This window comes from Cryptococcus depauperatus, chromosome 4 (genome assembly GCF_001720195.1).
Source record: "Cryptococcus depauperatus CBS 7841 chromosome 4, complete sequence".
Lineage (NCBI taxonomy): Eukaryota > Fungi > Basidiomycota > Tremellomycetes > Tremellales > Cryptococcaceae > Cryptococcus > Cryptococcus depauperatus.
Window position 1 is genome coordinate 957,171 of NC_089471.1, and position 11,632 is coordinate 968,802.

An 11,632-nucleotide genomic window follows, 5' to 3' on the forward strand; every position below is an offset into this window, starting at 1 on the left:
AATAGGAGGAAGCAAAAATAATAATTAAAATTAAAACTAAAATTAAAATAAACTAACTTGTGACGCAACGATTTAATTCAAGGTTCAAGAGATCAGCAATTGAGCGTTATCAAAAGATATCTATCTGATAAGATGATAAGATAACAAAAAAATGATTAAAAGGTGAGATGGATTTTTTTCAGCGTCCTACAAAAGCATTTCTCGATGGTAAAGGCAGAGTCGCTACGCTGGGTAGGTTGCTCAGCCGTCCACAAGTTATAGCTTACAGACGGACAGGGATGCTCATTGTTGATCACTTTCAAGTCCGAGACGAGGCCGGGACTCCTGTCCTGGTCGATGGAGAAGCGGTGAGTGTCGAGAGAGAGATGCTTGCTGATGACATCAAGATGGGAGGTGGCGGCGTGTTTGGTGTGTCGAGGGAAAGAGGACGACACTGATGTCTAGCCATGGTTGCCGCGCGGCAGTTTCTCCTACCAGCTCATTGTGGAATCGTAGTCGACCAAGGTACAGACTTTCCTCAAGCGTTTGTAGATGACTTGGAAAGGTTGGGAAAAGAAATGATATGGCTCAGGCGACGGAGTGGGAAAACGACAAGAGCGTTGAATATCTACTCAGGACGTCGTATAGGGTGTGTCCGATTTCGACAACTAACAGGGTTAATTTGGAATAATGGTAGGGAAGGTCAACAGTCATTTAAATACCTAACGCCTCAGCTCCGCCTCACGTTAAAGGACTTGGTTCTGTCTCCTTCACCGTTTGCGACTGCAACGCCGCCAGAATGGATACATGTTGTTTGCGGTAACCCTCGGATGAGGGCCATTGTCGATGAACTTGGTAGACTGAGAGAAAATCAAGAGTCCGTTGTTACGATCCGATTGGCCTGGGAGCCGTTGCCTGTAGGTGTAGTCGACTTGGACTGAGCTCATGTTGTCGAGTAGTTTAGCTGCGTCCCTCAGCAATTGGATGAGATGTTGTCGCTCGCATCTGTCGTGACTGTCTTTAGCCCGAATTTGCTTGAACTTCAATCCGTATTGGGCCTCGTTCCTTCATCTCCACCATGTCATATGGAAGCCCAGATGGCCGCCGAAACGTTCTGCCAGCATCTCGAAAAGCGATATTCTGATTGCCGACCACCAGTTATCGTCGTGCGAGCGGGCGAGCTTGGGTCTTTTACGCTGTCTAGCAGCTGGACCGGATGGGTGCCCGCATACTGGAGAGAGTCTGAAAGAGAAAAGGTGGTTGATGTCACCGGAGGAGGTAACGCCTTTTTAGGAGGTTTTTTGGCTGGTCTCTTGGTATCGAGTGGTGACACAAAAGTCGGTCAGTTCGTTTATGGCTTTGCTGTCTTTTGACTTGTCTTGACCGACTTTACTCATCGTAGCCTCTATCTATGCCTCAACGGCCGCTTCATTTGCTATCCAACAACGAGGTCCGCCGCATCTTGAGAACATAGATGGCCAGGAACTATGGAATGGAGAGATAGTATGGGAGCGGTTGCAGGTCATGGCTTCCAGAGTCCAACCTTTAGAGCTATAACGTGAGCGTCATCTCCAGCGGCAAGTTGCCATAATACGACTAGTTATGCGGATACCTATGCAATGGAAAGAGGCTTGATTCAGTGGTTAAAACTAGAAATCAAGGTATTATGAAAGTTCCCTTCCTCCTGTTCAATCCTTGTTACAAAGATTTGATATTGAAAATATATTATGTCTCAATTTTCTTTTAGTATACAGAAAAACGAGCCACATGCCATTTCTTTGCTAGTTGATCGCCGTCGGCCTTCGCCGCAGAAATACTTTTATAACTTTACTTTCAATTCCACATTCAAGAATCTATTGTTGAACTTATTTAATTCGTCTTTCAGCAAAACCTCTGGCCTGAGACCCGTTGGACGAGCCTTGGACGATGGAACCTGGGAAAGCTGACTTTGTATCCTCTGAACAGCCTATCGCTTCCTCATCGCTAGGTTGGTGTCCAACAGTCTGTATAGCTCTTTTGTATGGCTGACTGATCATCATTATAAGGCTCAGGCCTGGTAGAGAAAGATGTAGTACATAAGCTCGCTGGATTCAAGCGGTCAAGCCCTGAAGATTCACAAAATGAGGGAGATTCATCAAAGATATCAATAAAACGTCGCTTGGTTCGTCCCAAAAAGATACGGCAAAGCCACGACGATATTGCGTCCCCATTTCGGAATGCTCCAGAGACAAACCCAACATCTTCTTCGCCAGAAGCTGAGCTACTTCCTTTAAAAGGGATAAGTAAATCTCCCTCCTCGCCTACAAAAGTACAATCTCCCTCCCGCCATACTTGTCCCGAGACCATTTCTCCTGCCATCTCCTCAGTAATACCCTCTTACCCACCTCCACGGTCTAAATTTGCCCCTGATCGCTCTGCACACCCTCCATTAATGTCTTGCCGATCGGTTTACAACTATACCCGCTTGAATCACATTGAGGAAGGAACATATGGTGTCGTCTTTCGAGCACGGTGTAATGATACTGGAGAGATATATGCTCTGAAAAAACTCAAGCTTGATGAAGAGAAACAGGGTTTTCCTATTACGAGCCTTCGGGAGGTTATGGCGTTGATGATTGCTGGTAATCATGAGAATGTAGTGGGAATCCGAGAGATTGTTGTTGGAAATACACTAAATCAGTGAATATTCCTAACGCTGATGGACAACGGCAAGTACTGAAAGTTATACAGAGTGTTTATTGTCATGCCTTTTATTGAACATGACCTCAAAACATTACTTGCAGATATGCCTCATCCCTTTCTGCAATCAGAAGTCAAAACCATCATGATGCAACTCCTTTCCGCTGTAGCTCACTGCCATGCCAATTGGATCGTAAGTAGATTTTCTTCACCACGTCTTAAAATAATCTCATCTCTTGCCCACTAGCTTCATCGAGATCTCAAAACTTCAAACTTGCTAATGAACAACCGTGGACGTATAAAAGTTGCAGATTTTGGACTTGCAAGGAAATTTGGTGATCCCTTGGGCGACATGACACAATTGGTTGTGACTTTGTGGTATCGGTGAATTGATTCTTGTTCAGATGGATTTATTGAGGATCAACTAACCATTAAAATTAGTGCTCCGGAACTGCTCTTGGGTGCAACAGAGTATTCAATGGCCGTTGATATGTGGTCCATAGGATGTATATTTGCTGAGCTTATGCAAGCGGAGCCGTTGTTCCCAGGTCGAGGAGAAATTGACCAAATCAATAAGGTCAGTCCTTTTTGTGAGATGAAGAGGGGTTCATTATAATTTTGTATTTTACAGATATTTCAGTTACTTGGAAGACCTAATGACGAAATCTGGCCTGAGTACTCGTCTCTACCTATAGTCCAAAAAATCAATCCAATAGGCCCAATGTCGGTTCAATAATCATTGACATCTCTGCAAAACTGACTAGTAGTAGGTATTCAACATTACGGCAGAAGTTTAAACACCTCACATCCAACGGCCATGGTTTACTTTCCTCTCTTCTCTTTTACAATCCTCGAAGAAGGATCAGTGCAGAGGAAGGAGGCCATCATCCTTATTTCACGTACGCTATCTTACTAGGAACCTGATGTGCCGCTAAACGTCTTTTTTTTATTTAGGGAACACCCTATGCCTAAACATCCAGACCTCTTTTCATCTTTTCCAAGCCAAGCAGCTGGCGAACGCCGACACAGATCTCTCACTAGTCCATCGGCGCCCATTCGAGTGGATCGGCTTGAGAAGGACAATGTTGCTGACTTAGAGTCTTTTGTATGACAAACATCTGATTGTTATTATACTACTACATTTTGCCTAATACAAATCCATATTACAACATTGTATATGTATCTAAATACAGGTATCCTCCAAAGTATGTTTCCTCATCATTATCCGTAGTCGATCACGGGCAAAGCTTAAGACTCCACAAATGATGTGTCAAGATCTTCTGAGAAGTCCCAGACATTCAGACGGCAATCCAAACCAGATGATATCACTCGCAACCGATCACCGACCACCGAAAACAGTCGTCCAGTATGGCCGCCGCTCAGGTCGGCCACTATTTTACCTGTGGCCACATCCCACATCTTTGAATCGTCAATGACAGTCTCGTGGTTGTTTTCATCAACCATGACTCACCTTGACAGTCGCATCATAGCTTCCTGTTAACACCACTCCTTTTCCAAAACACACCGACCGAACCAGGTCCAGATGTCCTCTATTCAAACATCTCATACATCCATCTGCGCTAAACCGTGCAAGACCCGGAGGACAAACGCAAGGTGACCAAAACGAACATGTTTCTTTCAGTATGACTCGGTTTCCATCCTCAGATAGGTAGACGGCTGATTTGGGTGATTGTAATTGAGACAAACCGTCGTGACTACCGGAAGGGCTTGGTCCCGATGCAAGATCCATCGAGTAATCAGAGGCAGAATCTTCTCCATCTAGAGATGGCTGACATTCAATGACGTGAAAAGCCTTGATACAAGCATCTGACGAACCAGTGACGATCATCGCTTTGCAGCTCTGCCCTTCTGATAGCATGGAAGGGGCTAGTGCCGTTGGTACAAAGTCAATACTTGCGATACCGCGTGTGTGTCCTGAAGTACAAGCTAGTAAAGAACCTGTGTGGCTAGACCATAGTCGAAGTGTTCTATCTCCAGATGCCGAGATACTTTAATTATATTATTGACTGCTCAATTGTTTGAAAAGCAATACGTACATATAATCCTTGAATAATGCGACAGCATTCACTGCCCCGCGATGAAAAGATGGGCCTTCCGTCCTGCCAATGACCAAAAGCTCTTCAAAAGAGGGCAAATCAAATAACCGAATAGTTTTGTCTTCATGGGATATCAGCTACCTACATATTGTTATTGCAATACGCACCTTTAGAACAAGTCACAATTCTCCTTCCCTCCGCCCTTACGCACAAAACCGAATCATCATGAGCTTGTACACACCTGATAGGTCCCTCTGTCCCACCTTCAATATCCCACAAACAGATTTTGCCGTCACTCCCACCACTGACAGCCATTATCTTCATGGTTTCCTCTCCATTTTTGCTTGGCAAAGGACATTTGATTTGCGTTTGTTGAGACATAAGTAAAGGCGATAAAGCAGAGAACGGGATTTCCACTATACAATGAGCAAGTACAGAGCCAGTATGACCACCGTGGAAGATTTTAACAACACGCGGATTAGGAGATAGTTGCCACAAACGTAAAGTCATGTCCCGAGAACCCGAGAGTAACCAATCCCGACCATAAATCACACCCTTTGAGGTAGATCCTGATTGTGAGTGCTGGTGAGGAGACGAAAGTACACTATCAAGTGTTGTGATATTTGTATATTGTTGAAAGTGTCTCTCAGCGTCATAGAAAGACCCGCACGACATATTCAATTGAGTATTACATTCCGAACAATTTTGAGACATGGTAATTTTCATGGAATGATTGATGAGAGTCAGTGAGTAAATTGCCTCTGAATGTCCTGGTAAACCTCCATGTCGGAGCGACGATATTGCATCGATCGTCCTCAATCGAGGAAGAGGGCGTACTCTTTTTTCGGGCGGCTTGCGTTCAAATGAAGCCTTGTAGAAGGGATCAATATTACCTACAGGCCGACATTCTGTCATTCTTTTGAGAAGAATATGGTGCACAATGTAGAGATGTTTAAAGTTGGCTTGAGGGTTTGCTGAAGGAACATCGATATGAGACAGAATAGGATGATCTTTTTCTTTAACTTCTTCATGGCTGACAGAAAGCGAGCTTTGCAATTGCAAGGGAAGCATACCCCTATTGATTACGCCACGTCTCTCCCATACATTCCTTCTCAGTCCTCCCGTCATACCAAAGGGATCGGTCCCACTGCTAATTGTTGCTGTCGAGCTGCCAACAATTTCAATTTGATTAACCATATGCTCATCAGACGAGGAAACATCAAAAGAAGGATCTCCTATGACTTCCATCGGCGAGGGCAGTATGCGATGGGCATTAAGTTCTGCCCAGGAAATGGGTAAGGGGCGAATAGGCGGATCATGTACAGAGCATAGGAAAGCCCAGAGCGCTAAGTCAAAACAATGAGCTTGGTATCATCAGTACGCACAGAGACAAACCCTGTTGATTACATAGACCTGCCCATGTCTGGCTTACCAGAGTACAATTCAATAAATCTTTCAAATCTAGCCTTGCAAGGATAAGATAAGATATTTCGGGTGGCAACAACTAAGTATATATTAATTTAGCCCTTGACAGCGGCATCCAACCACACAAAGCTTACTCCTATTATATCTTTCTGACAAGAGACCTTTATTCTATCGCCTAGATGAAGTACATCTAACGAGCAAACCATTAGCCAGAAGTCGATTCCCTTTCAAAAGACTGACCATCGCGTGGTAAAGACGATAGTAGAGTGGTCAAGAGTTCTGAAATAACGGTAAGTTACTTTTCTGGTCTTCATCGGTGCAGCAAAGTGTCAAATTGACAGTTACATACCTCGCCTCGCCTCCAGAGGTAAACCCAGAACGCTTTTGGTTATTTCAAAGTGGTGATCTGAAGGAGGATAGTCTGCCATTTGGAGCAAAAGAGAGACAAATCAAGCGAATGCAGCGCTATTTGTCTCTGAGTATTCATTCCAAAATGGCAATGGAAAGATGTAATAGATGAAAAAGAGTTGTAAATTTCACAAATCAATTCTCATTTTGTGGAATGACCTCAAGCAGCCTATATGCCTGACTGAAAGGCGGACATGACTGAAAGGCGGACATGACCGAAAGCGGTAATGTCCGCCAATTCCATCATGAATTGGATCTTTTTATTATCAAGTTGATCTCTTCCAAGTTACTCTTTTCCAACAAGTCTAATCTTTCATATACCATTCAAAAAGACAATAAAGAACTAGACAAATCGAAGACATTTGAATTGACAACGACTAAACTACCTATATCTGGGGGGAGCATCCTTTCGCATCACATATCGTAACTGCTCTTTCTCTCATTCACATCTGTCAACTTTTTCAACATGAAATCAGTAAACAGATGGCTTTATGGTCCTACTCCAGAGGAGAAAGTCCGGGCATGGCAGGGAAAACTCCGACAGCAAGAGCGGCAGCTTGATAGGGAAATACGGAATGTGGGTATTGTCTAATATTGTCATCTCAAAACCATAGTGCATACATGACACTCATGTATGTGACAGCTTGAAGTTGCAACGCAGAAATCAAGAATAGAGCTGAAGCAATTAGCCAAAGCAAATGACGTCAAGTCTGCTAGGATGCTGGCAAAAGAAGTTGTGAGAGCGAACAAACAAAGGGATAGACTGGAGAGTTCAAAAGCAAGGATAAAGAGTGTCAACATGCAACTCCAGCATCAGCTATGTTGGCGTGTTTTGTTACTATGAGGTGTCCTTCTGACACATAATAGCAATGGTAAAAGTTACTGGAGCGTTCCACAAGAGTACAGAGATCATGAAGACGGCCAACGCTTTAGTCAAACTATCCCAACTGAGCGCGACAATGAGAGAGATGAGTATGGAGATGGTAAAGGTATGTATTTCATGTTACGCTAGGTTTGTATGACTGAAAAACCGCGCGTAGAGCGGCATTATGGAAGAAATGACGGAGGAGATGCTTGACACTCTTGATGACGATGAATTGGAAGAAGAAGCCGACGCAGAAGTCGACAAAGTCCTGTACGAGCTTACTGACGGGAAATTAGGACAAGCTGGCGCAGTTGGCGCATCTTTGCCTGTACGTTTCCTGTCTTTTGCAAAGTTATTACTAATGTCTTCAATCGCCAAGGCCGAGGAAGTGGAAACTGATGAGGAAATGCAACGCATGAAGAGGGAGATGCAGGAGCTTTTGAGCTCGTAATAGATTTATGTTTATGTCTCTTTGGACAGGATGTAGTTATAGTTATGATTTGATCACATGTTGTGCTAAACATACAACAGATGTACTATTCTGTATTCTACAGTTCTTGCCAGAGGCATAATCTTTTCTCTTAGACGCATTGGGAGATGAAAACAGCCATACAATACATTGACATCTATGTGGCGCTCAACCTCAATCCACAGATACACCAGCATTTCTCAGTTCGTCCTTCGCTTGCGATATCTCCTTCAATAGTGATTCATATGCTTCTGGCGTATCGTGAAATTTGACAAGACCAAGGCCGAGTGATGAGAGTGAGTATGCTCCAAAGGAGACAAGAAACCACCAAGGAAGCTGTAAAAGATATGGTCAGTCATAGCCATGGACTTATAGAGAGAGTTAAACGCACCACTGGAAGTAACTGGTCCACAATCTCTTCAGAGAGCATTGGGATTGGAAGAAAGTGGTAGAGTGCGAGGATGTAGATGAAGAAAGATGAGATAAAAAGGGCGAGAAAGTGACTTCCTTTTGACATTTTGAATACAAGCAAGCAGCTGATATGTGATACAGCGTAATAAATTTCTTCTATCGTGTAATATGAATTGCTTCACAAACGTTGTGTTTTGATTTCATGACTTTGAATGCTGAGTTGTCTAGAGATGTTAAATTACGTAATTTATCATAGACATTTTATGATGTAGTTGATACAGTTATTGATATTTAACTAAATTAAAACATTTGTAAAGATATATTGGTCATTATATATGCGAAATGCCATTTGAATATAACTGAGGGAATAGTTCAATATGCTCTCAAAACTATGGCTTTCATGGCATAAGAGAAGGTATCTAAATGTCAACGCTCAAGTTATCAAAATCAAACATCTTCCAGCAATTAGCATTGTCTCACTTGTTAATGCCAAAATACTGAAAGTAGTACAAGAACGCTCCTGCCTCACATGGGTTTCTCGTGGTTCAAACTATGCTTCTTCAGTGGTGAGTGCGAGGCAGAGGACCTGTACTCCTCGCCTTGGGAGTTTACAAGCTCTCAGAGAAGCTTCCCAAATGGTAGCTATAGATGTGACTCATCAAAAGCAAAGGAGAAAGGCGTAAATGGATAAGAGTCAACTTATCGTTGCCGTTTGATGCGCCTCTCGAGACTGAGTCACAGAATACGCTTGAGAAGGAGAAAAAACTCCCATTCTGTAGAGACAATTACTACTGCTCTCAATACAGAACTCGTTGACAAGTAAATATCATTCTCTGACACATTCCTACACTCGCGCTCGAAGCTGTCAACCGCAGGTAAGAATAACCTACATCGTTGCTCCAGAGTGGTAGCTTACCGGCACGTGTCCGCCTTGCAGTATGGAACGCCTCCCTCGCTGCTACAATGCCCACAGTGCCAGCTTGACCGAAATTTTTTCAAGCGAAGCTAGGTATCAAAGGGCCAACGCAAATACAGCGTGCGAAGGAAAAGAGGATACTTGGTCAATGATTCGTCATTTGTAACCATCACTTGAAAACATCTTGAAAGTACTATAAAAAGTTCCTGTGAGTAACCAAGGTGCCTTTGGAACCTCAAATGCTGTGTTATGCGTTGACAGCGGCTTTGAAAAGGGCCAAGATATATTTATTGAGAAGATCAAGACTTGAACTCAATTACCCCAAGGCCTGGCACCACGATACAACAGAAGCACCAGTACTAGACAGGCTGATTGGATGTTCATGTTTTGAGGTGAGTCACATCATTCTCCGTCTCAACTCGTCTTCATCATGTTGACTGCTGCGCTTTGAGAATGATGGGCAAAGAATTTTGAAGTATAAAAAGTACCAGAAACATTTCAAAAGTCAAAATGAAAATGGCTTTACATAAATTTGATTCCGCTGCTCGCACGCCATCAGCTTATGGGACGATATGGTTGCCCTGAATAATTTTCAATGAGGGTCCGTGCGTAGCGGTCATTTTTTTTCTCCTATATATAATTTCTTTCAATTCTTTAATTTTTTTCTCTATTTACAATTTGCCTTCTTCTTTATAAGCTCAACTCTTTAGTTTTCTTTCCTTTCCTTTTCCTTTTTAATCATAAAAATGACTGTTGTTAACGGTAACGGCACAGCCACTGAGCTTGCTCCTGGCCAGTAAGTTGAATTTTTTTTAAACAAGCACGTTTGATGCTGGACGGCAGTCGCTAATAGATTGGTTTCACTTTGTGTCTGCGTCACTCTTATTACTGTATTCGTATGGGTGTAGCTTCCTCTTCACCTCAGAGTCTGTCGGCGAAGGCCACCCCGACAAGATCTGTGACCAGGTCTCGGACGCCATCCTCGACGCATGTTTGGCCCAGGACCCATTCTCTAAGGTATGTGCGGTCAAGCTGTCAAAAGGATAGCACTCATGATGCTAGGTCGCTTGCGAGACTGCTTCTAAGACCGGCATGATTATGGTCTTTGGTGAAATCACCACTAAGGCTCAGATCGACTATCAAAAGGTCGTTCGTGAGACTATCAAGCAGATTGGTTACGACTCTTCAGAGAAGGGCTTTGACTACAAAACTTGCAACGTCTTGGTTGCCATTGAACAACAATCTCACGAGATTGCCCAGGGTCTCGACCATGGTTCTCTCGAGTCTATTGGTGCTGGCGACCAGGGTATCATGTAAGTTACCCTCGAGCAGCACAATATTAGATGCTGACTGTGGATTCAGGTTTGGCTACGCCACTGATGAGACTCCTGAGATGATGCCTCTTACCATCACTCTTGCTCACAAACTTAACGCTGCCATGGCCGCTGCACGACGAGACGGTTCGTTGGGCTGGCTCCGACCCGACTCCAAGACTCAAGTCACTGTCGAGTACAAAAAAAGCGAAGAGGGAGCTATGATTCCCCTTCGTGTTGACACCATTGTCATCTCCACCCAGCATGCTGAGGAGATCTCCACTGAGAAGATTCGTGAGGAGATTCTCGAAAAGATCATTAAGAAGGTTATTCCCAAGAACCTCCTCGATGACCGAGTCATCTACCACATCCAGCCTTCCGGTCGATTCGTCATTGGCGGTCCTCAGAGTGATGCCGGTCTCACTGGCCGAAAGATCATTGTCGACACCTATGGCGGTTGGGGTGCCCACGGTGGCGGTGCCTTTTCTGGTAAAGACTGGTCCAAGGTTGACCGATCCGCTGCCTATACTGCCCGATGGATTGCCAAATCCCTTGTGGCCGCCGGCCTTGCTCACCGAGCTCTTGTCCAACTTTCTTACGCTATTGGTGTTGCCGAGCCTCTGTCCATCTTTGTTGACACTTATGGTACCGGAAAGAAGAGCGATGCTGAGCTCGTCAACATTATCAGGCAAAACTTTGACCTCCGACCTGGACTTATCGGTAAGCTGAGGAAAACATAAAGTAAAGCGGCTGCTGATGTGTGTTACAGTCCAAACCCTCAACCTCCAAAAACCTCAGTATCTCAAAACCGCGGCCTATGGCCACTTTGGCAATCCTGAATACTCTTGGGAGCAACCCAAGCAGCTTCAACTCTAAGCTGTTGACCGTTTTCGCAAATTTCAGGCATTGTCACTATTCTCTTGATTAGATGGGATACTTGTTGAACCAAGCCCTATGCGAGTTCCTCCTCGCTCCTCCATCACTTCTGTCATCATTCGCATTTTTTTCTTCTAAACAGCACGATTTCCCCCGCATGCTAAACCATTTACATACACCAAGTACCTTTTGGGTCGATTTTGATACGTCTATGTCTTTTGGGTTTTTTCTGGA

General features: G+C 44.0%; 7 protein-coding genes across 7 annotated transcripts; 4 read left to right on the plus strand and 3 right to left on the minus strand.

Annotated features, from left to right (window-relative positions):
* Positions 1-167: 167 nt before the first annotated feature.
* Positions 168-1,536, plus strand: L203_103669 (uncharacterized protein; the record flags this gene model as incomplete). The annotated part of the gene is made up of 6 exons (XM_066213061.1): positions 168-231; positions 277-408; positions 496-628; positions 677-896; positions 939-1,320; positions 1,382-1,536. 6 exons carry the CDS (start codon positions 168-170, stop codon positions 1,534-1,536), a joined length of 1,086 nt encoding a protein of 361 aa, XP_066069158.1.
* A 369-nt stretch (positions 1,537-1,905) lies between these two features.
* Positions 1,906-3,769, plus strand: L203_103670 (uncharacterized protein; the record flags this gene model as incomplete). Its single annotated transcript, XM_066213062.1, has 8 exons — positions 1,906-1,966; positions 2,025-2,658; positions 2,710-2,851; positions 2,906-3,042; positions 3,100-3,235; positions 3,290-3,381; positions 3,429-3,557; positions 3,613-3,769. The coding sequence occupies 8 exons, from the start codon at positions 1,906-1,908 to the stop codon at positions 3,767-3,769; spliced, it is 1,488 nt and encodes a 495-aa protein (XP_066069159.1).
* Positions 3,770-3,906: 137 nt separating this feature from the next.
* Positions 3,907-6,568, minus strand: L203_103671 (uncharacterized protein; the record flags this gene model as incomplete). The annotated part of the gene is made up of 8 exons (XM_066213063.1): positions 3,907-4,077; positions 4,130-4,667; positions 4,716-4,836; positions 4,883-6,061; positions 6,111-6,219; positions 6,275-6,330; positions 6,381-6,419; positions 6,490-6,568. The coding sequence occupies 8 exons, from the start codon at positions 6,566-6,568 to the stop codon at positions 3,907-3,909; spliced, it is 2,292 nt and encodes a 763-aa protein (XP_066069160.1).
* A 446-nt stretch (positions 6,569-7,014) lies between these two features.
* On the plus strand, positions 7,015-7,864 carry L203_103672 (uncharacterized protein; the record flags this gene model as incomplete). The annotated part of the gene is made up of 5 exons (XM_066213064.1): positions 7,015-7,125; positions 7,192-7,369; positions 7,416-7,537; positions 7,589-7,741; positions 7,793-7,864. The coding sequence occupies 5 exons, from the start codon at positions 7,015-7,017 to the stop codon at positions 7,862-7,864; spliced, it is 636 nt and encodes a 211-aa protein (XP_066069161.1).
* A 192-nt stretch (positions 7,865-8,056) lies between these two features.
* Positions 8,057-8,312, minus strand: L203_103673 (uncharacterized protein; the record flags this gene model as incomplete). Its single annotated transcript, XM_066213065.1, has 2 exons — positions 8,057-8,218; positions 8,274-8,312. 2 exons carry the CDS (start codon positions 8,310-8,312, stop codon positions 8,057-8,059), a joined length of 201 nt encoding a protein of 66 aa, XP_066069162.1.
* A 716-nt stretch (positions 8,313-9,028) lies between these two features.
* L203_103674 (uncharacterized protein) lies at positions 9,029-9,379 on the minus strand (the record flags this gene model as incomplete). Its single annotated transcript, XM_066213066.1, has 3 exons — positions 9,029-9,155; positions 9,210-9,251; positions 9,327-9,379. The coding sequence occupies 3 exons, from the start codon at positions 9,377-9,379 to the stop codon at positions 9,029-9,031; spliced, it is 222 nt and encodes a 73-aa protein (XP_066069163.1).
* Positions 9,380-9,955: 576 nt separating this feature from the next.
* On the plus strand, positions 9,956-11,398 carry L203_103675 (S-adenosylmethionine synthase; the record flags this gene model as incomplete). The annotated part of the gene is made up of 5 exons (XM_066213067.1): positions 9,956-10,005; positions 10,118-10,226; positions 10,272-10,522; positions 10,572-11,242; positions 11,292-11,398. The coding sequence occupies 5 exons, from the start codon at positions 9,956-9,958 to the stop codon at positions 11,396-11,398; spliced, it is 1,188 nt and encodes a 395-aa protein (XP_066069164.1).
* Between the last annotated feature and the right edge of the window lie 234 nt (positions 11,399-11,632).